Source organism: Miniopterus natalensis, chromosome 1, assembly GCF_054644295.1.
Source record: "Miniopterus natalensis isolate mMinNat1 chromosome 1, mMinNat1.hap1, whole genome shotgun sequence".
NCBI classification, from domain to species: Eukaryota; Metazoa; Chordata; class Mammalia; order Chiroptera; family Miniopteridae; genus Miniopterus; species Miniopterus natalensis.
The window spans coordinates 115,480,641-115,508,238 of NC_142081.1; the positions used below are offsets into that span (position 1 = coordinate 115,480,641).

Below are 27,598 nucleotides of genomic sequence, written 5' to 3' on the forward strand. Positions count from 1 at the left end.
GCTTTCTGGGGCCTCTTTTAAAAGGGCACTAATCCCCTTCATGGGGGCTCCACCCTCATGATCTAATCACATCAAAGACTCTACCTCCTAATACCATCACCTTGGAGATTAGGATTTCAACATATGAATTTTGGAGAGACACAAACATTCAGACCATAGCAATCAGTATGGGCAACCAGTCTTACCCCTTCCATTCCTCAGGAGTTTGAGAGTTCATTTTAATTTGAATAATTTTGCAATCATTATGTAACTCTAAACTCGGACCAGCATGTTGAAGTACAGCCCGAAAGACTGTGTCAAACTTTCCTAAGCTCTTAGTTCTGAAATTTCCATGTGATAAGTGTTGTTTTGTTCTGTGGTTTTCTTGGCCTGGGGCCCTATAAACCTCAAAACACACAATGGTCTGTCTTTGAAATGGCCTTCCCTAGCCCTGAGGAACAATCACTCATTCCTTTGAAAAACTATATGATTTATGTTCTTCCTTATCCAAAGTTCTCTTCAGTCAGTCTTTTCACTAAATATAGCCATTTAATAACTAGCTTTCCTTCCACTTAAGGTTAAATTTTCTATAAATAACACCAGTGAGGAGCAAATGTAGAAGAAGGCAGCGTGATATGGCTGAGAGAGCAGGGGCCCTGGCCCAGGCAGATGGTGTGAATCTTGCCCCATTTAAAAGCAGGCGTACTTAGAAGATAAAGTATTCACCCCTCCAGGGTCCCTTCTGTAAAACGGAGTCACAAATACAAACATTGAGTTCCTCTGACCATGCTTTTCAATCTTTCCCACAGGAGTACCCCCTATCAGGGACCCCATGTCCAGGCTTCCTTGACATTCCATAGTCATCCTAAACATTTCTATCCGTTCTACATACCCTTCCACAATGTACTCAGATTTGTTCTAATACACAAATCACGTCTTTCCTCCCATATCTTTTAGTGAAATTGACGCTCTGGAGAGAGTCTTTGCATACCTCTAGTATATCACAGCATATTTCGAGGAGATACCCATCATTTAGAAGTATGGTTGTTAAAATGATACTCAGGACTGAAAATATTCAGCAGGTATGCATTAGTAAGAACATCCTGGCTGTTAAAATATTAAAACACCTTTGTATCAACTGGTAAATAACTGCTCCCTAAGCCCTTGAGTGGTGTCCAACATTACCCCTCTCTTCAGACCCCTGAATTAAAGGGGTAAGATCTATACCCAGGGACCTCCAGGATCCTTCCTATTCTGAGTAACTGGTGGCCTGCTAAATATTTTGAATATCATCCGATGTTACATGTAACATATACGAAGCCCAGGTGACATGTTAGGCACTAAATAAGTAGTAGGCATTTTCATTCTCATGGTTTTGGAGAATTAAATCGACTTTGGAATATATAGTTTGAACAGCACTGAAGCCACTTCGGGACACAGCCTCCTTCCCTTAGGGAACTGCACCTTCCCTATTCTCTGAGGTTTCCAATTACAACACCCTCCCTCCAGTGGCCCTTGGGATGGGCAGTGATATAGGTCTAGAAAATTATAATCCCCATTCCCTCATAGAGATGTACCTGTGACTTGGGTAAGTATGTAACTCAAGGTGGGCCAATCAGAGACTTCCCCTAGAACTCTGGATATGAATGCAGGGACTGAGTCCCTCCTTGTTGCCCTTTGGAAGGAGCTCTCTGTGTACTGGGGTTCAGAGATACCAATCTGAAGTCTCAATGAGCTGAAAGGATGTGGCCCCAGAGCTTCTAGTGGCCTTGGCCATACAATGAAGGAGTAGCCTGAGAAGTGATAAACTTACAGAAACAGACAAATGGAAATATTGAGAAAATGAGAGACCTGAATGATACTAGACCCAATTTCCTGGGTCTAGACCCAATTGCCTGAATGCTAGACTCAATTTCCATCCTTTACAACAATTACTCTCAAATTTGGGTGTGTATCAGCACCACTGGGAGAGCTAATAAAGAATCCAGAGGCCCAGGCTTGTAGAAGTTGGAAAGAGCCGAGCCTTCTGTATTTCTGCCACGCATTCCAGGTGATTTGAATGCACACTCAAGTTCAAGAACTACGCTTTACAAGCATAGATACAATGCATCTCCTCTTTTGCTGTAGTTACTTAGGTTTCCTATAAAAAGATGAAGAAGAGCGCTTAGTACTCTAAGGTACCATAGGCAGTGAATGAAGCAAACCTCTGGCCCATGCCCCCATCTCCCCAATCTTGGGTAGTTTAGTCAGTTGCAGTTTTTGCTCATGAAGAATATTTCCTCCACTCAGTGCTGGCCAGAGCGAGGTGCTGAAGTGGTTAAGGCAGGAGTGACACCTTCTACCTTCTTGGGCTCCCCTATATCTATAATTATCTGACTTGTTTTCCCTGCCTTGCCTTACCCTCTGAAACCCCAATAAAGTCTGTGGTCTAAATGTTTCCTTCCCTCCTGACTACCCTGGTGTCTTTCCTATGCGGCCCTGAGAGGGGTGCCATGCTGCTTTCTCTAGGACCTGTGAGTGGAATGAACTTTGTTTTTTCCTAAATGTCTTTTCTCTCCCCTCTTGGGGCCACACCTCACTGACCATTTCATAAAGCGTACAAATCACATGGCCTCTCAATAAAATACCTTGGGATTAGTCCTCAGAAACAGAGGAAAAGCCCAACTGTTTGCCATATTTTAATAGCAACTCTTTAGTACATCGTCCATGTTACATTCCGTTTAATTAGGTTGTGAAGTACATGATGGTGTGTGACATACAAAAGTCAGTGATCAACACACCCCACTCAGTGCTTCCCAGAGCTAAAGTATGGGCTGGAACCCTTTCTGTTAGAAGTGACAGAAAATGCAATAGAAATGGTTTTCATTTAAAAAATAAATCAATGTAGTTTAAAAAATAAAAAGGAGTGTAATCTCTGACTTAGGCTGAAAAGTCCAGGGTGAATTTGCTTCAGGCATAGCTGGGTTGGGGGCTCAAATGATAGCATGGGACTCTGTATCAGTCCATCTCTTGGCTCTGCCTTCCTTTGTGGAGACTTCTGTCTCAGCTGCAAGTGACAGCAGCAGCTTCAATCTTCACAGTTATCTCAGGTTGCAGGATCAGTAGGTGAGACTAGGATTCCTATTCCTAAAAGTCTAGAGAATATCTCTCATCAGCCCTAACTGGGTCGCATGACCATCCTCCACCAATCACAGGGAAATGCACTGGCCTTCCCAGCCTAGCCCTCAGTCACTGGCCACCCTTGGGGGTGGATGAGGGGCCTGTTCAGGGCATGGAATTGGTTTTATAGGAATCACAATTCGTTAAGAGTGGGGAAGGATGACTTTAAAGAAGAAGTCAGGACACACTTACCAGATAGAGAGAGTGAATGCCAGGCAGCAAAATCAACAGATGACTACTACAGTTGGACTGTTGTCATTTTATTCTAGCTTTGCTGGGAAAAAGCCAGTAAGAACAAATTTAGCAAATCACAGACTTGCACTGAAGAAAAGAAACACAAGGATCTAAGGAGCTCAGCCTTTTTTTACTGACTACAACATAGTTTATACTATCGAAGACAGATGCTTACTTATTCAATGCTGAGATCTCTCCAGCCAAAAGTATTCCAAATATGCTATCTGCAAATCATTCCATGGCTTTTCAGTTTTTACTAGTTTATGAGAAAATTGGGGGAGGGGCAATTTAAGATGAAGTAATAAATATGTTAGGAGGAAAGCTAAAGGGCTGTTATTTCACCATTCTGGAATTCAGAGCAATAAAAAAGTAAACAGTCTCATTGGCTCAAAGAAGAATCCTTTGATGTATGAAACAACTTTATTTGGGTGATTTTGGCATCTCAAGAGACTTTCCCTGTGGCTGTATTATAAAATAGCTCCTCATGTTTTTATTATATACTGTCAAGTTGGGCCTTGTGAAACAAGAAATTATTTGCTATATTTAGTTGCTGTGTGATGGGGCTTTTAAAAAAATCATTTTTGTGTCTTTTAGTATAGTATTAATTCACATCCTTTTCAGAAATGTAATTTTGAAAGCAATTTTTATTAAAATTTGTTATTACATATAAATCTGAGATGATTGAAGTGAAAGCTTGTTTACCCAAATTGCCCATGACAGTGGTATTTCATGGATTTTAAAGCAGAACAAATTTTTGGCACTGGTCCCTGATGGTGAACATTTGAAGATGATTTTTGATCTCTAAAAAAATATTTGCTCCCAAACAGGTGAAATCAATTCCCTTATGAGTCAATACTGATGGTTATTTAAGGAAACTAATCTTTATGAATTGAAAAGGACATTTAAAAAAAATCTTACTAACTAACCTTGAGAGACTGGTGAATTCTCATCACCAGCGATGAGATATTGCCAAGGAACTGCAAACTTAGAACAAATTGGGGAATGTTCCTCTGATGGATAATATCAGTGTCTGAGCTCCACTGCTACACTCTGGTTACAGAGCAGCTTCAGGTATCATTAGTGAGACTTATACCCACATAGTTTATTATGGTCCAGAATATCTTTGATCAGACTAACTTTATAGGTGGAACAAAATATGCACAGAGAATGTTCCTGCCTAGAAATGAAGCAGAGTAGGCCATTGCCTGCACTATATAATCGAAAGGATGTTGGAAGGGGTCCTGCCTAAAGATTAGGGTCCCACAGAAATCGCCCCATAACAGGCAGTCAACAAATATTTACTCAATGAAGGAAAAAAATAAATGAAGGAATCAGCATAAAGCCATCTTGCAGACAAAATTTAAAAAACACCATGTAGACATTGCTCTTAATTTACCTTCCTTACTCCTAGCTGGGTCTACTTGCATATTAATGCTACAGTAGTGACAATTGTTATTTAAAAATATCATACCAGAACTCAGAGAATATGTTTACCCACCTTCCCAGAGATAAAAATAATTGTGCAATACCATGTCTGGTTTGTCTGGCCACAAGCCCAGTGTGGCCCTTGCAAGGTAGAGTTTTATTTCTGCTGGGCCCCAGCTCAGTTCTTGCCAACTCCTTCCATATGCCCATTAACTCCTCAAGTGCATTTACAAGGACCTGCTGGTGACTAGTGCATACAAGATCAACGACAAGTATGGGGGCGCTGGTGGTCTGCGCACCCACCTCAAGATCACAGATTCTGCTGGCCATATTATGTACTCCAAGGAGAATGCAACCAAGGGGAAATTTGCCTTGACCACTGAAGATTATGACATGTTCCAAGTGTGTTTTAAGAGCAAGGGAACAGGGTGGATACCTGATCAACTGGCGATCCTAGACATGAAGCATGGAGTGGAGGTGAAAATATTACGAAGTGATCACAAAAGTTGAGAAGCTCAAGCCTTTAGAGGTGGAGCTATGACACCTAGAAGACCTTTCAGAATCTATCGCTAATGATTTTGCCTACATGAAGAAGCAAGAGGAGGAGATGTGTGTTACCAGTGAGTCAACAAACACTCAGGTCCTGTGCTTCATCATCTTTTCAATGTTCTGCCTCATTGGACTAGTCACTTGCCAGGTCTTCTACCTTCATCACTTCTTTGAGGCGAAGAAGTTGATTGAGTAATAAGGGCTACTCCCCTCCCAGCTTGTATCTCAGCCAGCAGAACTCATTGGGAGTTCCCTGACCAAAAGCACTCTACCAGCACCACCATCAAAGCATGTTGGAAGCTTCTGGCCAGAACTTTCTTTGTGTGGGAGGACATGGGGTTACCACCTACACCCAGCAAGTGAATAAGGGACTTCTTTTTAACTTGATAGGACTTGGACTAGTTTTGCAATGATAGGGCTATTATTAGAGTCACTTATGACAAAAAATAGGGGTTACCTAGATAATCCCAGAGCCAGCATTTGCACTGGGGTTCCTCGTGTGATCTGTGTGAACCATGTTTTCTTTCCTTTTCCCACTTGCTCACCAGCTTGGGCTTCCACTCTTTCCTTTACCAGGATTTGTTTGATCATGTGGAACTTGTTTCATTCTGATTGTCCTCTTTGGGTTTCCATGTGAAAACACCCATAGCTTTATCTTAACCTTTAACTGAAATGTTTAGGAAGCTTCTGGTGGTATCCTTTCATAATTTTAGGTCTCTTAAAGGGGTTATGGATGTGACAACTCATAGACATGAGCTTTGAACTATAGGTAACTCTTTAAAGAAAATTCATTTTAGAGAATTAAAATATTGTGCTTAATACTTGAACTTTTTCGCCCGGCCGGGAGTGGCTCAGCGGTTGAGCGTTGACCTAGGATCCAAGCGACTGGGGTTCGATTCCCGGTCAGGGCACATGCCCAGGTTGCGGGCTGCAGCCGATCAATGACTCTCATCATTGATGTTTCTATCTCTCTATCCCTCTCCTTTCCTCTCTCTGAAATCAATAAAGATATTTTTTAAAAAAAACAAAAAACTTGAACTCTTTCTTCTTGTGTATGTAGGTATATTTAGTTCTATGCAATTTTATTACATGAGTAGATTCATGTAATAAATGCAGAACACAAAATGCAGAATGGTTCCATCAAACAGATCTCTTGTGCTACCCTTTTAAAGCCACATCCCCTCCTTACCCCTGAGCCCCAACCTCTGGCAGCCACTAATTTGTTCTCTCTAATTTTGTCACTTTAAGAATGCTATATAAATAGAATCATATAGTATATAACTGTTTGAGATTAACTTTTTTCACTCAGCATAATTCCCTTGAAATTTATCCAAATTGTTGCATTTATCAACAATTTGTTCCTTTTGATTGCTCAGTAGTATTTCATGGTATGGATGTACCATAGTTTGCTTAACCATTCACCCACTGAAGGACATTGGGGTTGTTTTCAGTTTTTGGCTATTACTAATAAAACTGCTGTAAACATTAAAAAAATAGTAATTGTGAACAGTGATAGAATTTTCAAAAGTACAGAAAATCAGGTCTTTAAATTATAAAAACTAAAACATAACTCTCTTGTGCCGTACCATACTGGCAGAATTTCTATCTTATGGAGAAACCCCCCAAACGTATTAGTCACAGAGATCCCTGGGCTGTGCTACTCAGGTGCAGCATCTATAGACAGAACCATGTGTATGGCACCCTGCAGTTTGTAACCCAGCACCCCCATATTTATTCTACTCAACATTTATTGTTGCATTTGTTGCTTCTCCAAAGTCTCAGCTTTTAAAAGGGCTTGGTCTAATTTTTTCAGACCTTGATCTCATATTAATTAGTAGATCTGCAAAAGTGTTCCTGTAAATGAATGCATTATTTTGACTTTCTCCTGATTTTTTTGGTTTGTGGGGCTGAAACTCAGGAAGAAGACGAATCGCAAGAAGAACCTAGATGCCTCCAGTTGGAACAGAAGATGACATCAGGTAGAGTGCATTCCATGAGACACATTCTTTCCTGGGCTGCTTTGCTGACTGCAGGGCTCACAGCTTCCAGACTGCAAGGAAAAATCTGTATGTTCCAAGTGATTGGAAACATGACTAGAAATGTCACTTGTGATGAATTCCAGGCACGATATCTGTACAGTCTGGCCATGATGCAGAAAATAGCTTCTTTTCTCCTTCCTTCTTTTATTGATTACAGTTTTTGATGAATAAATACTTGCAATGAAGTACATAATGATAATTATGAAGAAATGTCAAGTTCAGTAATACTAAAACAAGTAGTGTAGTTATTCACTGAAATGTTTATGCTTATCTTGGAAAATGTTACTTAGATGCATTTGCTGATTTTTTTTTTTTTTAATGTTAGTGTACAGTAAAATAGGCAGCTTTGCTAAAGATACTTACCCCATAATAGGACTTCTTATGAGATAATATGGAAAGAAATGAGTGATGGGCAAGTTTATAACTTAATTACTAACTATGATCAGTATTGATAATGAGATGTAATTGTCATAAAAATAAACATTAGCTGAATGGACCTAATAAGAATGAAAGCTAAATCTTAATACTCTCAACTTCTACTTTCCAATGGCTTTTTGTTTCGTGTCTTATATGACTAGAGGTTAGAAGATGGCTCCAGATGTGTTTGCTGCTGGCAGAGGCTCATGTTCTTATAATTTAATGGAAATCAGCAGAATTAAGAAAATGGAAATGGTAATGAAAAGAATATGCAGAGTGAAGGAGGATAGATGGTACCCTGCTCTGATACAGATGGAGGAGAGAGAATTAACAATTAACCAGCTCAACCATCTCCCTCTGCTCCCCTCCCAGTGTCTACCCCCACCAATAACAAAAATTGCTTTGGTTTAGTGCCTCTTTCTAGGACACTCTCCCCTTGCAGGTCCTTGCCTGGCTGGCTCCTTTTTAATCAGGTCTCAGCTGAAAGATCCAGTGCTGCAGGCCACCTTCTCATTCTTCCCAATCACTCCTCATCTTATTGCCTATTTTTATTTTTTTATAACACTCATTATGATCCAAAATGATCTTTCTGTTGATTGGTTTATCTTCTTACTGTCCCCTAGAGAGTAAGATCTTACCTGCTTCAGTGGGTACTTCCCTAGCACGTTGGGAAGTGCCTGGCACATAGTAATCAGTCAGTAATTTCTTGCTGATGCCCTCATGTCCACATGTGAGAGGCATTCTTTTTCTCTCTGTAACTGAGATGTGGGTGGGGTGGGTTTGATGTGAGCCAAATCCATGTCTATATTGGATTTCTGGGGCATAAAAAAAATAAGACATGACGCTTGTCCTCTAGAAAACAACTCATGTCTAAGAGACAGACGCAGTTAGAACATGAGAAATAACGTAAAAAGGTTGATACAATTAAAGCGCTACTGGGAGCACTGAGGAAGGGGCAACTAAATTTGCATTGAGGAAGTAAGATATAAGAGGTCTTCTGGGGTTGATGATTCTTGTACTGAATTTTGGAGTTTGAAAGGAGGTATTAAAGGGCAGAGTTGGAGTTTGCTGTTATACCCGTGAAAACTGACCTGAGTGCCACTTTTGCACACTTATTGATTTTTAGTTCCCCAGCTAGAGAAGAAGTCTGGAATGATGGCCATTGCTGGCTCAATAAAAAGTTGGCCAACCAAGAGACTTTGTTTCTCAGCTGCTGTTATAAGTGATATTATTTGCTCTCTTGACATAGTGTCCACTATTTTGAGGACATTTGTTCACATCCAAAGCCTTTATTATCCCACATGTCGTGTAGGCACCACTACTCATCATAGCTTTTCTAAGACCAGTTGACTCCCATGAGTTCTGCTGTGAGAACTCAGGATGAGAAACCAGAGATTCAATTTTCTCTTCTCCTTCCCCCCCCCCAAATTGTTATGAGTACATTTATTTGTTTATTTTTGATTGTGAGAAATTCAATTTTTAAACAGTCTACTAGAGTTCCTAGATCATTAGGGCCTTGGTATTTTACTAGAAATCTAGTGCAGTGTTAAAATTTTCCCTCAGCAAATACATTTAGAGTGAGAGATCTCCATGGAATATCATTCTACAGAACAGGAGGGACACAGTTTAGTTTGAAATCTATAATCTCATTTTTTGTGTGTGACCAGATTGTATGGTTTTAGATTTTTGGATTATAAATAAATGGATCATTTCCCTGTTTTCTTAAAAAACAATAACACACCTGATAACCCTACTCTCTAAGCAGAATTTCAAGCAGAGCATGCAAAGTTTCTTACTATTTCTAAAAAAAAAAAAATAGAAATGCTTGGATCTTCTGACTTTGGGGCTTGCTGTAGAGTTTCTCTGTTTCATTCAGGATTTAGTCCAAATGTGTGTTTTTATACAGTGGCTTTAGTATACTTGTGTCTCTAGTTTTAGTACACTCAATTCAAATCTACTCTACTTCACCATTATTTGGAATCCTGTTAGATATAAATTGTGTCTTCTAGGTTATTTGAAAAGTATGAACATATAATATATTAACTAAAATATGTTTACTGAATGTCTACTATGTGCTAGATATTGTGCTAGGAATTCTGTTATATTTAGAATGGTAAATAGAACAGATATGACTCCATGCTTCATGGAGCTTGTGGGAAAATGAGGAATGCAACCATTACACATACAACAATAAAATGTTAATTACAGAAAAATGATGGTCTTTAAATAAGTAAAATGTAAGTTACAGATAAGGCAGGATTCTGTGGAAGTCTTGCCTTCACAAGGCTTATTGTTAAATAGGGCCTATAAAACTTGGATACAGAAAGCTAAGATGAAAAGTAGGATACAGTGCAGGCTAAAACAAGACAGGAGGAGGGGGGGATGGGAGTGCTAAAGAGGTGGGAGAAATTCCATTTGGGGGATCCAGGAAGTTATCCAAGAGATTGTGGCATATGAGCTGACTCTTGAAAGATAGATATGAAACCCATTTGTGTAATTTATAAAGTGAAAACCAAATACTATATGTTGAATCCAAAGTGATATCTATTTGGAGTTTGGCCCATTTTTGATTGGTGACTTAATCCTTAGGCATCTGTCACTTTACCCGGAGGTCTATAATTTACACTTGCAGGGCCACCCAGGGAGTAATGACAAGTTAATTAGGAGTGTGTTTAAACTTTGCCACCCTCATTAACTGTATTACCTGTTTTTTGCTCTCTAATAATTCAGTGTCTATATACATTTGAGGTTTTTTTTAGTAAGTGGCCTTCCTGTAATAGACAAGCCTAATGCCTACTCAGAATTGGATGACATTTGTTCCTGACTTCAAGGACGTATTAACTGAGCAGATAGGGTAGCCAATTTAAAATAAGCCCTTTTTTTTTTTTTAAATCCTCAACGGAGGATATTTTTTCCATTGTTTTTCAGAGAGAGTGGAAAGGGGAGAGAGAGATAGAAACATTGATGTGAGAAAGACAGGTTGATTGGTTGCCTCCCATTGGTGTGCCGACCAGGGCTGGGGATCGAGCCTGCATCTGAGGTATGTGCCCTTGGCCAGAATTGAACTTGGGATCCTTCAGTCCGAGGACTGACACTCTAACCACTGAGCAAAACTGGCCAGGGCTGAAATAAGTCCTTTCTAATGTGATACCGCGTGGGTTGCTGTCAGCTGGTGCTCCATTTCAGCAAGACCAGCGCAGGGCAGCTTCATCGGATGGTGGGAATGCACCTTGCCTGCAGCCTGCCGTCCCCATGCCCTGCCCCAGCTCAGTGGGATCCCCTCCTCGCTATCTTCAGTCCCCAGTCTCTCTACCGTCAGAAGGATATGCAGTCAGTTCACATTAACCAACCTCATTGTGTTGTCTCTTCTGCAACCTATTGGCATCGTAAGTTGTAAATATTCAATGGAATGACAAAATTGGGTGGCTGCTAGCAGTTTGAAACATCAGCAGACAGGTAAGGAAGGGGAGGGGCATTCCTGGCTCCAGTCCCGGTGCATGGTTAGGCACTTTCTCCCCCTGAGCCTCGGAAGGCCTTGAATCATGGGGGCACTTAAGGAAGGTTCCATCGGGCTGTGTGCTCCTTAGAAGCTGTGCCTGTTTGCAAGTGACAGTATATCCTTTATCAAAAGGTGCCATTTTAAAGCTGCGGCGCATCGGATACAACATTCAATGTAAAAATAAAGAAAAGAATAAAAACGAAACCCAGGCCATGCACATGGTAAAGGAAGAGTAAGGCAATGGACCCATGGAAAATGGTGATGTAGGTGCAGGAATCGTGGAGGAAAAAGTCCATACTTTATAGAATTTCCTTGATGTGGCTGTGATGTTGTTCCTATAACAGAGGAAAAGCAAAGACACTTTAATAGTTACAAAGAAGAGGTTATAATTCCAGAGAGCTCTATAGGTCGCTGAGGAGGCACAATTTGCGGCCTCCTGTGTAACCTCTGAAGGTAAGTCAGTAATTAGAAGTAGCTGAGGACAAGGGAAGAAACTAGTTTACATGCTTTCACATGAGTTTATACCTCATTCCCCAGCAACTGCTATATCGAAGTTATCAAAGTTGTAAGACTTTTTTAAAAAAATATGTCTTTATTGATTTCAGAGAGAGGAAGGGAGAGGGAGAGAGAGAGAGAAACATCGATGATGAGAGAGTCATTGATTGGCTGCCTCTTGCACGCTGCAATCTGGGCATGTACCCTGACTGGGGATCGAACCCGTGATCTACTGGATCCTAGGTCAATGCTCAACCACTGAGCCATGCCAGCCAGGCAAAGCACAAGATTTTTTGGTAATGGTTCCCTTCCCCATCTCCTCTCTGGTCTTTCTTTCCATGGGTAGTCAGTCTTTCTTTCCTTTTTGCCTTTCCATGGAATGCGTTCCTTTTCCAGGCCCTTCTATGGTTGCTCTGACCTTTTATTTTAGAGAAGAAGTTTTGTGATGAGTCTTCATTTAATTTCTTTGTATTCCACTGAAAGGCCCTTGGAAAATGCACACACACACATACACACAAAAGCTTGTGAAAGGCATCACTATTGAGTAAGATTAAAATTGAACTTTACTTTTTTAGTACAGATACTCAGGTTTACAGCAGACATAAGGAAATGACAGATCTTGCCCATACTAATCTTATTTGTAGCCAGGTGAGTAGAAATGATGTAGTACCAGTTTCTAGAAAGAGATGGAAATTAACAACCTTACGGAGTTAACACATCATATCTTAATCTGTTCATTTATCCCCTTGTGGAAAGGAAGACCAATAAATGGTCCAGTTATGCTCTCTGGAGAAAATGCTTTTAAAAAAGGATTTGCATCCTTTTTTGCGGCTATGTTTTTTATTTGTTTGTTTGTTTAAGTAAAAAATTTTTTTAAATTGTTGGTTTGATCTTGCCATTTTTCTTGCCCATGCATTGTTTTAACAGCAGGCCAAGTAATTTGAATGCTGAAGCAACTTTAAATGTGTTGAAAATTCAAGGAGACTTTGCAGAATCCTTCTTTTATTTTGGGTTGCACTCAACTTGTGCTGTCAAGACCCCAAGATTGCAACACTTTGAACAAAACAGGGGAGAATCCTGTAAGTTGAAGACATTTTATGACAGTGCAGGAGTTTCATCAGAACATTCTTTGTCTGCTAAAGGTCACCTAGCACTGAGTGGGACTCAGAACACTTTCAGGGTTGGCTGTTTGTGCTATCTGCCTTCAGTCAAGTTTTCATTTCCTGTGGTTTGCAGGTTTCTCAAGTATGAAGTAATGAACCACAAACCGTTAAAATTCTTCACCTGAAAATGGATGCAATGAAGAAAAAAATACATGTATTTTTGTAACCTTTATGGGGAAGTGAGACCAGAGTCCCAATGAGCAGCTTCTTAAATAACGTGTGTTACTGTGTGTGAGGCCGGCCCCTTGAATTCAGAGGTCAGACTTTCTGGCTCAGAGTCTTGGGAGGTGACAAAATTTTGTGATAGTTCAAAGTGTCTGCTTTTACTTTCGTGTCATAGAAAAGTCAAAGTGAGGTTTCCACCCCAAACAACTAAATTTCAGTTGCACCCTGCTTTGATTGTGCAAAAAAGTTATCTTCTTTATCAATTTTTCTAAGGTTCTGGCCAAAGAATGAACAGAAAACTGTTCAGGTAGGAAAGTTAGAAAACAGAAGGGTGGTGTACTTCTTTTTTTCCTAAATTGCTTTTTTTCCATTCCCTTAACCTTGGAACAGTCAGTCTGAGGGTTCTGGAGGTCATCTACTAGGGACAACATTACTAGGGTTGTAGATCACTAAATTCCTGTGTGGGATGTCTGGTCTGCATGGCTCACATCCCCACCTACCTCCTGCTGGATCTTTGCTCTCAATAAGGCTTTTCCTGACCACCTTGAGCAGAACTGCAACCTTGCCTTCATCTCTTACCTCCTTGCCTCACCTTGCTAGTCTGAAAACCATTCACCACTCTCTGACACACCATCTCCTTGACTTGTTCTTTGTGTGTCTTCCCCTCTAGACTGTAAGCTCCACGAAGGCAGGTATGTTTGAGCCTCTTCTGTGCTGCTGCATACAGAATGAGTGCCTAGAACAGAGCCTGACATATGGTGGGCACTCAATAAATGTTTGTTGGATGAAAAATAAATGCTTGTTCTTTTCTTTTAAACTCTTGCTAAAGCAATAGGTCAATCAAGAACTGAACGCTGAGTGTCTTCTATTTGTTTCTCCCCCCAGCTCCTAGCCCAGTGCCTGAAACATGGAAGAATGGAAAAGAAATTGTTGTTTCAATAAAGTACACATGCATGCATGGATGACTGAGTCTGCTTTACAACACAACTTTTGATAGAAAGCTGCTGTCTGGTTGAGAATTTAACAGACATGAGGTGAAGCATGCTAATCCATAGGGTAGTCAAAGATGCGGACATGGTCTTGCCATCAAGGCACTAAATATACTTCCTTTTTCCTGAATCTTTCTTCTTCCCATTCCCTTACCAGCAGAACAGACAGTCTGATGTTTTCCTGGGAGGCCTTTTATTAGAAAAACTGCTAGTGGGGCTGTAGATGACTTTCAGCAAAGTTCTGATCCCTAGGTCCCTTTACGGGACTTAGCTATTGCACTTTGATTTTAGTTGAAGGAATCCCACTATTTTGTCTCTGCTTCAGATGATCCTGATTGCAGGTTCGCTATCACATACATTCTTTCCAAGGAAGGGGGTCAGCAATGTACTTGATGCAGAAGGTCTACCAGAGGAGCACAGGCCTGTGAAGGTGACATATTCTCTATTCCAACAACTAAGACACCACTGGACAGGAAGCCATGGGCTCTAACACTTTAACTTATATTCATACAGAGGAAGATGTTTTTCTCACCTGTGAGATCAGTGAACTTGCCTGAATCTAAGATGTTTCACTCGTGACCAGAGGTGGGAGAATGTGTGGGGTGGGGGTGTTGCCTGCCTTAGGCAGAAGGCGCAAGGCCGTGCTTCTGGACTGAGGTGAAGGGGCACTTCCTGGCCTGCCCATTAAAATGTGCCAGTCTGCTCCCAGCTCACTTCCATTTTGCATTGAGAAGGTGTGAGAGTAATGAAACCCTCTTTCCACATTCTCAGTGCTTTCCTAGGCAAAATCAAGCAAATGACATTTGCAAATGGCTCCAAACCACACCACTCATCATCCTCCCCAGAGTCCCCAGAGATCAGTCTCTGCTTTTTCTCCTCTCTTCGTGGGCAGAGAGCTAATCATTTCCAATTTTTTTTATTTATTTATGAAATTCAACAGAACACTTATTGCTCATAAATGGGTAAACACGAATACAAATGAAAATGAGGGTTTGGTTCTGTCCCCTGTGCTCAAGTACATTTGATGTGCTGTTGATCAACAGGGAACCTGTGCCTTGAAGAGGAGCTGAAATGCACCTGCACAACAAATGCTTAGTTTTAACATTGTACCCACACCCCCATGAGACATGATACACCTCAGTAGTTTCATCACCTGTTACTCTCTATCTAATCCTACCTCCCGGTAACACAGTGGAAATGGAGGCATGGAGCTTTCCAGAAGTTTGTCCAGGTCATAAAGTGAATCAGTCACCAGGAATGAAATTTTCAGAGTGGTAATACTTGGAGCAGAATTACTTGATTTCTATGCTATTCACTTTATTTTCTTGTTTGTTTACTTAAAATTTGTCATTGGGCCTTTGTAAGAATCTCTTAGGGAAGAAAGAATTGGGAAGGTGACATTAATACGCAAAGCAGCAATGACTGAAGTAGCTCATATATTAAATGACTCAAACTGTAAAGCGATGGTCTTTAAATGTTTCCATCCTGGAGGCAACTCTACCCACTTCTCACTTCTTTCTTCCTTCCCTGCACTTGAATAAAAAAGTGGAACTTGTGTGGCATGCTATGTACTCAGGTGCCCAGCCAGCTCTGTCCTTGGAGTGTACCTTTCCTCTCCTCAGGATATGGAGAGTGGATATCACCGTCTAGAAATTCCAGATGATTATTGTCACAGGTGCCCTTGGGGGAGAGAATGTGAAGTTTTTAAATCTCAAAAATTGTTGCTCTGTTGTTGTTGCTACTTACCCATGTTTTCCTGCAAGCACTTAAACAAAGTGTCATTTTTGGTCCTAGTGTTTTTTGAAGTCAGCTTCTTCATTTCCCTGCACTCCCACACTGCTGTTCAACTTGGTTTCGTGGCAACTGGGCCTTACTAGGCACTTAAACAGCCCCTGAAGGATCGGCCACTGCTCCACAGTTTGTACCTGTGAAGCTGGGAGAGTGCAGACAACGCTCAGCACCCACTCGGTCTGGGCCTCTGCCTTCACTTCAGTGCACACTGGCCCCACTTCCAACACCTGCAGGCCTCTGTCTGAGGCATTTTCTTCCCGAAGCCGTCCTGATGCGCCTTAGCAGCAGCCTTAAGTAATCACTGATGGGGCTTGGGGAATAGTGCCCTGCTCACTGGCTTCCTGGGGAGGACAGCCGGGAAGCACGTTCTGCATGGGCTCTCAGAGCTGCCCCAGCGTGCTCAAGCCCCCGTCACCCACAGAAGTAGCTGGCTGGCCAAAGCCCAGCTGGCTATTCTCCCTCCTGCCTCACCACCCTTGCCCTTCCTGGCGTTCCCTTCACCTCCACCTAGCTTACTTCTGGGGGAACCCAAACGAAGAGAGGGTCCCTTGGCACAGCCACTGCACTGAACACACCATAACATATTTAAAAGCATCAACAATCCTGACAGAGATCTCAAAAAAACCCCGAAAAACTCTAAATGCAAAATAGCTGCTTTGATTACCACTACATTAAGCTTCCTAAAATTCTCTGACCTTTTCTGAATGTCTTACGTGTTCTCTCCTTCATGTCCATTGGGGACATTTTCTGTAGGAAGGAATGGGCTTTTTCCATCTTTAAGTTAACTATCACGCAAAACATATTTGTTTAAATACTGCCATATTTTGACTCAACCGGAGCATGCTTGATTTGAGTTTAAGAGTGGATTTGCATAATAAAGTAATTTATTCTTGAGTCCCAAATGTGGGCCTGAATGTTCAGCTTGATTGGATCTGTGTAACCTTGAATATTCATTTATCCTGTTTTGAGCCTGATTTTTAAAACAGCTTAAGAAAGAACACCTCAAGTTCCTTACTCATCATCAGGAGAGAGAATGAGAGAAAGAGGCAGTGAAATACAATAGTAAAATGTTAGGGAAGACCATTCTCTTAACCAGTTATGGCTGAGGGTTAATATGTAGTCTATATTCCACACAGATATTCAGGCATGGAGAGTAATTCTGAAAACCTGAAAGGCGATTTTAACTGCTTATGACTGATATTACAAACAGGGCAAACTCAGCTTATAGATGTGTTTTACTTGGCCTGCAATTCTTAAACTTTTAAAAAGTTGCTTGCCAATGTTTAAAAACTAGAAAATTTCCTGTAAAAATCTAGATTCCAATTTCTTTTGAAAAATGGTAAGAGCTGGCCAACCCCGACCCACATTCCTAAATGGTTAAAAAACAAAAAACAAAACCAAAAACAAAAATTCAGCTGTCATTGCGAGGCTCCTTTCCACCCTGCCTGTGGTCTGAGGAGCAAGTAAGATTGTGTGGGGGCCATTGCTATGGAAATAGGAAACGCTAACATCCAGCTGGGGAGAAGTGATCTTTACAAAATTCCCCAAAGCTCCTGCAGCTACCTTCTCTTCTGTGTAAGAAGCTAATATTGTACTACTCAGAGGTTTCTCATTATTTCAGCAATGGAGGATTACGAACATTTTGCAGCTAGGAAGGATACCACCAGGAAACAGAATCACTTAATCGATGGGGATGGCCAAACAATTAGAAGTATACTTCCGGTTGGCACCTTGATGCATAGGATGCTGAAATCTCCAGAAAATCTACAGGGTGGCGAGTTTCTCCTCTAGGCCGCCTCCTGTCACAGAACCGAGAGGGCTGTAGTGAAGGCCTTCTGCTCCTGCTCAGAAAAACTGATGTAAAAATTCTCTTTGTGAGTGTTTCCCCATCTGGCTGTGTGCCTGGTACCTTCTAGATGGATGTCAATCAAGCATGACTCCAGTATGTATAATCATCATGGAAAATTTCAGTCTTCCTATCCAAGGAGAAACTGACAAAGGGACAAATTGCCCATGGGTTTTTCTGAACCATAGCAACAGAACAGATCAAGGACTCAAAAAGTCAGGGCATGTTTTGCAAAGATCCAATTCTAGTTTTTGGTCATAATTGTAAATACCATGGCATCCGTTCATTCAGGCACATGGTTAATTTGTTCGTGTGCTCAACAAGCGTTTATGGAGACTGTTCTTTACGCTGGGTACTGAGCTAGGATCTTAAGTCTTACCTACTTGGTTTCATGTTCATTCAGAGCCCTAATTGCTATGTTTCCGGAAGTTTATGCTTTATCATTTTTCCTGTGCCTAACTTATTTTCATGGCTGCCCTGCTCTAAGTAGGTCCACAGTATGTAGTTCTTTCCAACAATTTGAAAAGGCTTAAAGAAAACGAATGATTGCATCACTTTAGGTAACTACAACTTTCTCTGCTCCTTGCCACTTACAACTCATTAATTGTATACTGAGTTAATCTGATCCAGCTGCCATTTTTAATTTGAGCACATTCAGGGTCACATTATTTGCATTGTTCTTTTCTAACAACTGAACACAAAACATCTGGTAACCATGTCTGCCTGATACTCTAACAGCTATACTAGCTGACATTTATTAAGTACTTGCAATGCATTAGGCATTGTGCTAAGTGCTTTGCATGGATTTCTTACTTAATCCTCTTAACAGCCCTATGAATAGGTACTATGTATCCCCACTTTGCCCGTAAGGAAACATGAGCTTAAAATGTCAATTTATCCCAATATAGGCTTGGTTGAGGCCACAGCCCTATACTCTTAGCCATTTCAGCAACTCTGCAAAAATCAAGTACCTTACTGAGAGGGTTGATTTTATATCCCTGAGTTGAACAAGTTTATCAGAAGAGATCTTAGGTCTGGTGTCGTTTAGAAAGCCTAACCCTCCTGTTTCCTGTAAGGAGCGCTGGGGTAGGGTGAGTTCTTGGAATTTGCCCTAGGCATGTAAAGTCATACTTTGATTGAGATAAAGCGTAGAAATGAGAGTCCTCACTTTAAAAAGAAAAGAAAAAGATGTGGTGAAGTTCAGTATTTCTGTTTTAAATCTGTTTCACTCTATGGGGACATTATGTTTAAATCTGGTAGAATCAAAGATAATAACACCCCCACCCCCCCAACTCGGCTCTTCTTTCCAATTGTACAATTTGTACAATTTCCATTTATGGTGTCAACGTCCACCTTGGCTTCAAGCTTCAAGGTCATGTTTGATTCCTTCTTTCTGCTTAAACTCCATATCAGTCTTACTGAGTATCTTTGCAGTATTTCTCGTATCTATTTCAGCTCTTCCTGTCCTGTTGTCACAGTCCAATTTAGGCCATTATCCTCTCATACCCAAACTGCAGTGGGCCTTTGAACAACATGAGTTTGAACTGTGTGGGTCCACTTATACTCACATCTTTTTCAATAAACACTGTAAATGTATTTTCTCTTCCTAATGATTTTATTATAAGGATATAGTATATAACACACAAACATACAAAAAAATGTGTTAATTGACTGTTTATGTTATTGGTAAGTCAACAGTAGGATATTAGTAGTTAAGTTTTGGGTGAGTCAGAAGTTATAACAGATTTCCACTGCGTCCAAGGTTGATGTCCCTAACCCCTGCATTGTTCAAGAGCTGACCACGTTTTAGTATTTTCCTAACTGGTATGTCTGCAACCAGGCTTTACATGCTATTATACATCCTACCGTCGGAGTAACTATTCACTTATTAACATCACACCTAGACCTGAAGGTCAAAGTCAAATTCTATAATTTCAATGAAGTTATGGAGTATATATCATAAGTAATCTCTCCAATTCCTCTCTTATGGCCCATAACTTTCAATGATGTGTGAACATGTCATATCTCTGCCAGCTGTTTACCCAGTGTTTATATTCTCTTTTTTAGCCACAGTATCCTGACATTGTTGGGTACAGTTTTAGGCCAGCTATAAAACTACATTTTCCTGCCTCCCTGCCAATGAATGATATATAAGCTGAATTGTCAGCGGATGTCTTAATTTGGTTTCTCCAGAAGTAGATCCCGAGACAAGGATTCTAGCACAGCTTGTTTATTTTGGAGGCGATCTCAGGAAGCATGGGTGGTAGAGAGGGGAAGTGAAACAGCACAGGACAGGCCGCCAATCAACGGTTGGTTAAGAAAACAATCAATTTGGTGACTGAAGTTTCATCCTGTCGGGGAACTCTGAGATATACTTCAGGTACTGGCAGTTTGAAGTTGAGGCAAAGTACATTGAAGGGGAAAGAGTATGTGGCTGGGTTTTAAATAGACTTTATTTTTTTATAGCAGTTTTAGGTTGACAGTAAAACTGAGCAGAAGGTGAACCGATTTCCCATATATCCCCTCCCCCATGTATGCATCTCTTTCCCCGTTACCAGTATCCTGCACCAGGGTGGTACAGTTGTTATAACTGATACACCTACATTGACACATCATTATCACCTGAAGTCCATAGTTTGCATTAGAGTTCACTCTTGGTGTTGCATATTTTATGGGTTTGGACAAATGTATAATGTCATGTATCTACCATTATAGTATCATATAGAATCATTTCACTGCCCTAAAAGTCCTCTGTGCTCTGCCTATTTATTTTTCCCAACTTCCCAACCCCTGGCAACCACAAATCTTTTTACTATCTCCATAATTTTGCTTTTTCCAGAATGTCATATAGTTCGAATCATACAGTATGCAACCTTTTCAGATTGGCTTCTTTCACTTAGTAATAAGCACTTAAGGTTCCTCCATGCCTTTTCATGACCTGATATTTAATTTCATTTTAGCAATGAATAATATTCTATTGTCTAGATGTATCACAGTTTAGTTATTTGTTCACCTACTGAAGGACATGTTGGTTGCTTCCAAGTTTTGACAATTATGAATAAATTGCTATAACATCTGCGTGTAGGTTTTTATGTGAACAAAGTTGGTAGATAGTTTTCAACTACTTTTGGGTAAATATGAAGGAGTGAAATTGCTGGATTATATGGTAGAAATATGTTTAGTTTTTTTTAAAAAACAAAACACCAAACTGTCCTCCAAAGTGGCTGTACCATTTTGCATTCCCACCAGCAATAAATGGAAGTTCCTGTGGTTCCACAGCCCGGTCAGCACTCGGTGTTGTCAGTGTTTTAGGTTTGGGCCGTTCTGATTGGTGTGTGGTAGTATCTCCTTATTATTTTCTGGCTGGGTTTAAAAAAATAACATTTTCATTTTTACTATAAGCATATATTACTTCTTAAAAATTAGTGATGTAATACAATGGAAAAAAGCTAGTAATTGAATGTTAAGTGAAAAAAGTAGGATATAAAATTGTTTACTATAATTTCAACTACAAAACACAAAACCTGATGCATAACTTTACAAAATGGAGGAAAGAAACCAGAATGCTCACAGTAGCGTTTACCTTCACTGCTCTAGCTCCTAGCCCTTCCAGCATGCAATAAATATTTGTTGTTCTTAAATAAGTACTGGGATTGGGGATGAATTAACCTATTTTCCAAATTTACCATATGAGATTGCATAAAGTTCATAATGAAAAAAAGTAACTATATAGAAATAAGACTTATATCACAAGCCCAAAACAGTAACACGGGGGAAGGGACTTTAGTGTTGTTCATATAAGGACTTCAAAGGTAGCATCTACCACTACAGGGCTCTGGGAAGCTCCTGCAAGTGAGCACACCCTTCCTCACTTTCCTATCTATAATATCGACAGGATATCATGGTGGCCATCTGGGACCTCATGGCGACTTTGAGAACCAAACCATGAGTTAAGAACAGTGGAAGAAACACATAGGGGAACCCTGGGGTCTCTAGTGACCAATGACTGGGTCACAATACCAACACTGGACTGCCTCCCTGCAGGCTTCTTTTATGTGTAAGAATGAAAAATAAAACCTTCAGTCTTATTTACACTGCTCTTATTAATGTTCCTGTTATTTGTAGCCAAACCAAATTCTCTCTTGCATTTCTCTTATAAGGTCAGGAAGCTTCTTGCGGTGAGGATTATATCTGTGCATTTTTTCTCCATCATAGCACGCCACACAGTACACATAAAACCAAATCCTCATTAAATCTTTGTAAAATGAAAGAAGTAAATTCAATAGACTTGGAGAACTAAGTGTAAAGAGCCACGTTGAGTGATTTCAGCAGCTGAAGATGGATAAAACATTGTCTCTGCTCTCAGAAAACTGATAATAAAACTGCATGTGTGTACACACATGTGTTGTCACTGTTTGCAAATGACACACCTGGGTAGATAAAGGAGAGAAAGAGTCAGCCCTCCATCTGTCTGAATAGAAACAAGATGCCCATTCACTTCTGGTTCTTTCTCAGCATCCTTGGCTCTTCAGCGTCTGCTGGAAAAGCCGAGCCTTGCCTGGTGTTACCATGACGTCTGAGCTTTGAGAGCTGTTTCCTTTCCTCCTAAGCTTAAGAAAGATTATTCTAGCGATATCTGAATAGCTCGAGTTAGTTGTGTATGAGCAGAGAGGAAGTGGTTCCCTAGCAACAGGAGCTCTGAAAGCCTCTTAGCGCTCAGTGCTTCTCCCTGCTTTGTGTTTTCTCTCCTGCCTGTTGCCTGTCAGCAAAAGGCCAGAGAGACTGCACCTGCTCTGAATTAGGGCTGGTCAGTTAAACTCCAGCAGTTCAGTTCTACTAAGTCGAAGTACCCTGTTCCTCTTTTGGTTAAGCTTCTTCTTGAGGTCTGGGGCCTGTCTTGCTCCTGGTTAGACCATAATTACCTCAGATCATACTTCCATTTTTGTTTTTCAGATTTTGACCAGAAATGGAAAACACTGAGGTGCCCAAAGAAAATTTTAATTGAGTTTTTTAAAAAGAAAAAACTAGGTTTTGCACAGTTTAAAAAATGAGGCAAATCTCCTAAGAAAAAGTTTAGTAGACTTTGTTTTTTCCTGAAGAGTTCATTCTTACCCCATTCTTACTTTGTTTTTCCACAGAAACCAAACAAATTATTCATTCCTTATATTTGTAAGCATCTCAATATGCAGTTTAATACACAAAATGGCCTGTGAATTAATAAAGTATCTTCTCACAACGTTGCCTCAGTCTAGCAAAGCAGAGCTTCTAGAGACTTCCATCCTTGACTGGGGATGTTGATCCTATTCCTGTTCCAGCCCCTGTGCCCTATTTGAAAGTGTAAATCTGCACAGACCATAGCATGCAGCTCTGGCCTGGGTTCAGAATTGTTGACTGGAAGTGCCTTGTTTCATCTTCAAATAGTATAGTAAGAGAAGAGAACAATAATCTTATAGGAGACGCTTAGCCCTGTTTAACTCTCTGTCGGCCAGGATCAATTGGCAGCATTGACTGACCATTCATGGCTGCATGTGGGTAATTATAATTGAGCCTAACAGCTCCTAGGATTCTTGTCATCTATAGCTTTTAAAACACTTTTGTTCACTCATTCATCTCTCCAACAAGTATTTGTAATTGAGTGTGTCCTATGTGGAAGAGATCATGTTGTGTCTTGTGGTTAAAACATGAATGACACAATCTGTAATCTTAGGGAGGTCTCAATTTAAAAGAGGAGGTAAGATCTGTACCTACATAACTATCAAGCAAGATTGCAGCCTAAACAAAGATGATGCAATGATAGATGTTCTCTTTAATCAGCTCATTCTAAAAGGGGGCAGTGGCGGAGGGTAGGGTGAACCCAACTTTCTGAGTAATCCAGTAGAGTGAGTGTGAAGGGAGGAAATCTGAGAAGTTGCATCTGTTCTATAGATAAACAGAGAACTTGGTCTATGAGACTATTCTTTGGCTCTTTTTCTTAACCTTATATTTATTAAAACAACAAAATGAAACAGCAAAATCCCCTGTGTCATGATATTCTGTTTGCATCCAAATGGGCTATTTTAAATCAATGTTAAGAGCTTGACATACGTAAGCCAAAGTGACATAAAACAGAAACCAGGAAGAGAATTTATCTGGAATCTGGGAAAAGTAAAAAATAAATCCTAACTTAGGGGACATTTGAATTGCCACTGTTTATCTTAGTTTCCTCCCAGGCATTATTTTCTACTAGCAAATGAGAAAGGAAGAAAAATGCATCTCAGGAGCCAAATCCTCTGGGAGCCAGGATTTCTCTTTAAGTCATATTCTCCACAAACCTAGGAGTCTATCCAGGGTAGTGTACATTGTCACCACCATGGTCACAGGTAACCAGAAAAATCCAGTTATAAATCAATGGAGATGCGAGGAAGAAAGCACCAACTGAAGTCAGACAGACTTAGACTCAGCCTGGCTGAGACTAAAGGGGAACAGAAAAGTCTTCTTAATATGTCCAGGTGACAAGTCTTTGGGGATCATTTCAGACTCACTGAACTAGCCATTACCGTCTATGAAGTTGACACCTATTAAAGATTGATGAAGTGGAGAATTCGAGACAGGCAACAAAGAAGCTTTTGTAGCCAAATAAGTGCTTTTCACCGTAGGGCCGAAAGGACAGTCAGGTCTCAGCCATGAAAAGAACTGAATTCCCCAAGGATATGTCCTGAAACATGAAGTCGGGGCTCTGATGAAACTAAATGATTCCTATGGCACGGTTTCCTCTCCCCACCATACTCAGGATTTTCATTTTGTTTGTTTTTTGTTTTTTTTGTTTGGTTTTTAAAAAATATATCTTTATTGATTTCAGAGAGGGGAAAGGAGAGGGAGAGAGAGACAGAAACATCAATGATGAGAGAGTCATTGATCGAGCCCACAACCCGGGCATGTGCCCTGACCGGGAATCAAACCCCGATCGCCTGGATCCTAGGTCGATGCTCAACTGCGAACCATGCCTGGCAGGGCGGATTTTCATTTTGGAACCCTATTGCTTACAAGAAGATCATAGCTGATTGTTATTTTTAGAATGCTGCAGATTCCCTATGATGCTTGATAAGCATATACCAGGCTGTATTAGTCAGGGTTCTCCAGAGAATCAATGGTGTGTGTGTGTGTGTGTGTGTGTGTGTGTGTGTGTGTAGAGAGAGATTGGTTTAATATTATAAGGAATTGGCTCATGTAATGGAGGGGGGAAAGATCTAAAATTTGAAAATCTGCTAGGTGAGATGGCAAGTGGGAGATCCAGGAGAGCCAATGGTGTAATTCTAGTCTAAAGAACAGTAGGCTCAAGACCCAGGAAGAGCTGATGTTTCAGTAGAGTTCAAAGTCAGGGAATATTTTCTCTTAGTCAGGGGAGGGTCAGCTGTTTTGTTCTATTCAGGCCTTCAACTGATTAAATGAGGTCCACCCACGATAGTAAGGGCCATCTGCTTTACTCAGTCTTCTGATTTAAATGTTAATCTCAACCAAACACTCCCTCACAGAAACACCCAGAATAATGTTTGACCTAATATCCAGGCACTCCATGACCTAGTCAAGTTGACATATAAAATTAACCATTGCATAGGCTCTGCCTCCTATGCCCATTCAAGCAAAGTAAGGAAATTAATATTTATTGAGCACCTACTAGACCAAACACTCTCTATAAACCCATTCTTGTAAATAAGGAGGCATTTATTGCCTGCTTTGTATAGCTGGGCATGGAGATGATAGGATAGAGGAAGTATAAAGAAAGACCTTTCCTATCACCTCACACCTGACAGAATGGCTACTATCAACAAATCAACAGCCCGACCAATGTGGCTCAGTGGTTGAACATCGACCTATGATCCAGGAGATCACAGTTCAATTCCCGGTCAGGGCACATGCCCAGGTTGCTGGCTTCAGCCCCAGTAGGAGGCATTCAGAAAGCAGATGATCAATGACTCTCTCTCATCTATAATGGTATGGGTCTATTTCTGGGGTCTTTGTTCTGTTCCATTGATCTATATGTCTGTTGTTGTATCAATACCAGGCTGTCTTGATTACAGTGGCTTTGTAGTACAGTTTGATGTCCGGAAAAGTGATCCCTCCCACTCTGTTCTTTTTTCTCAAATTGGCTGCAGCTATTTGGGGTCTTTTTTGGGCCCATACAAATTTTCGAAATGTTTGTTCTAGATCTGTGAAATATGCTGTTGGTATTTTTATAGGAATTGCATTGAATTTATAAATTGCTTTGGGTAGTATGGACATTTTAATGATATTAATTCTTCCAATCCCATGAGCATGGTATATTCTTCCACTTGTTTATATCTTCCTCTGTTTCTTTTTTCACTGTCCCGTAGTTTTCCAAGCACAGGTCTTTCACATCCTTGGTTAAGTTTATTCTTAGGTATCTTATTTTTTTAGTTGCAATGGTAAATGGTATTATTTTTTTAGTTTCTCTCTCTGAAAGTTCATTGCTGGTGTATAAGAATGCCACTGATTTCCGGATGTTGATTTTGTACCTAGCTACCTTGACAATTCGTTTATCAAATCTAGTAGTACTTTGATAGAGTCTTTAGGGTTTTCTATGTATAATATCATGTCATCTGCAAATAATGACAGTTTTACTTCCTCCCACCCAATTTGGATACCTTTTCTGTTTTCTTCCTGTCTGATGGCTGTGACAAGGACTTCTAGTACTATGTTGAAAAAAAGTGGTGAAAGTGGACATCCTAGTCTTGTTTCTGTTTTTAAGGGAAATGGTTTTAGTTTTTGAACACTGAGTATAATGTTGGCTGAGGGTTTGTCATATATGGCCTTTATTATGTTGAGGTATGATTTCTCTATTCCAACTTTGGTGGGAATTTTATTAGAAATGGGTGCTGGATTTTGTCAAATGCTTTTTCTGCATCTGTTGATATGATCACATAATTTTTGTCCTTCATTTTGCTTATGTGATGTATCACATTTATTGATTTGTGGATGTTATACCAGCCTTGCATCCCCAGAATAAATCCCATTCGGTCTTGGCATATGATCTTTTTAATGTATTGCAGGATCCGATTTGCTAGTATTTTGTTGAGGATTTTAACATTTATGTTCATCAGGGATATTGGCCTGTAATTTTCTTTCGTTGTAGTGTCTTTATCTGGTTTTGGGATTAGGATGATGCTGGCCTCATAAAAAGAGTTTGGGAGTTTTCCGTCCTCGTCCTCTTGAATTTTCTGGAATAGTTTGAATAGAATAGGTGTTAATTCTTCTTGGAATGTTGGTAAAACTCACCTGTAAATCTATCTGGTTCAGGACTTTTGTTTGCTGGGAGTTTTTTGATTACTGCTTCAATTTCATTGGTTGTTATCGGCCTATTCAGGTTTTCTGCCTCTTCTTGATTCAGCTTTGGAAGGTTGTATGCTTTTAGGAATTTGTCCAATTCACCCATGTTGTCTAATTTGTTGGCATATAGTTGCTCATAATTTTCTTACAATCTGTTGTATTTCTGTTGGGTCTGTTGTTATATTGCCTCTTTCATTTTTTATTTTGTTTATTTGGCTCCTCTCTCTTTGCTTTTTAGTGAGTCTGGCTAAAGGTGCATCAATCTTATTTATCTATTCAAAGAACCAGCTCTTGGTTTCATTGATTTTTTGTATTGTTTTTTTAGTCTCTATGTCATTAATTTTTGTTCTGATCTTTATTATTTCCTTCCTTCTACTTCCTTGGGGCTTTTCTTGCTGTTCTCATTCTAGTTCTTTTAGTTGTTGTGTTAGATGGTTTTTTAGGACTTTTTCTTCTTTCTTGAGATAGGCCTGTAATGCTATAAATTTTCATCTCAGGACTGCTTTGGTGTGTCCTATAGATTT

General features: G+C 40.2%; 1 protein-coding gene and 1 pseudogene across 1 annotated transcript in view; both read left to right on the top strand.

The window, feature by feature from the left end:
* FAM107B (family with sequence similarity 107 member B) overlaps window positions 1–27,598 on the top strand; it is a 193,314-nt gene that overhangs the window by 61,494 nt on the left and 104,222 nt on the right. The window contains exon 2 of the mRNA XM_016210047.2: window positions 7,265–7,325. Within this exon, the coding sequence (XP_016065533.2) occupies window positions 7,265–7,325 (61 nt within the window). The remainder of the gene's footprint in view (window positions 1–7,264; window positions 7,326–27,598) is intronic.
* On the top strand, window positions 4,903–5,542 carry LOC107534811 (transmembrane emp24 domain-containing protein 10 pseudogene; annotated as a pseudogene).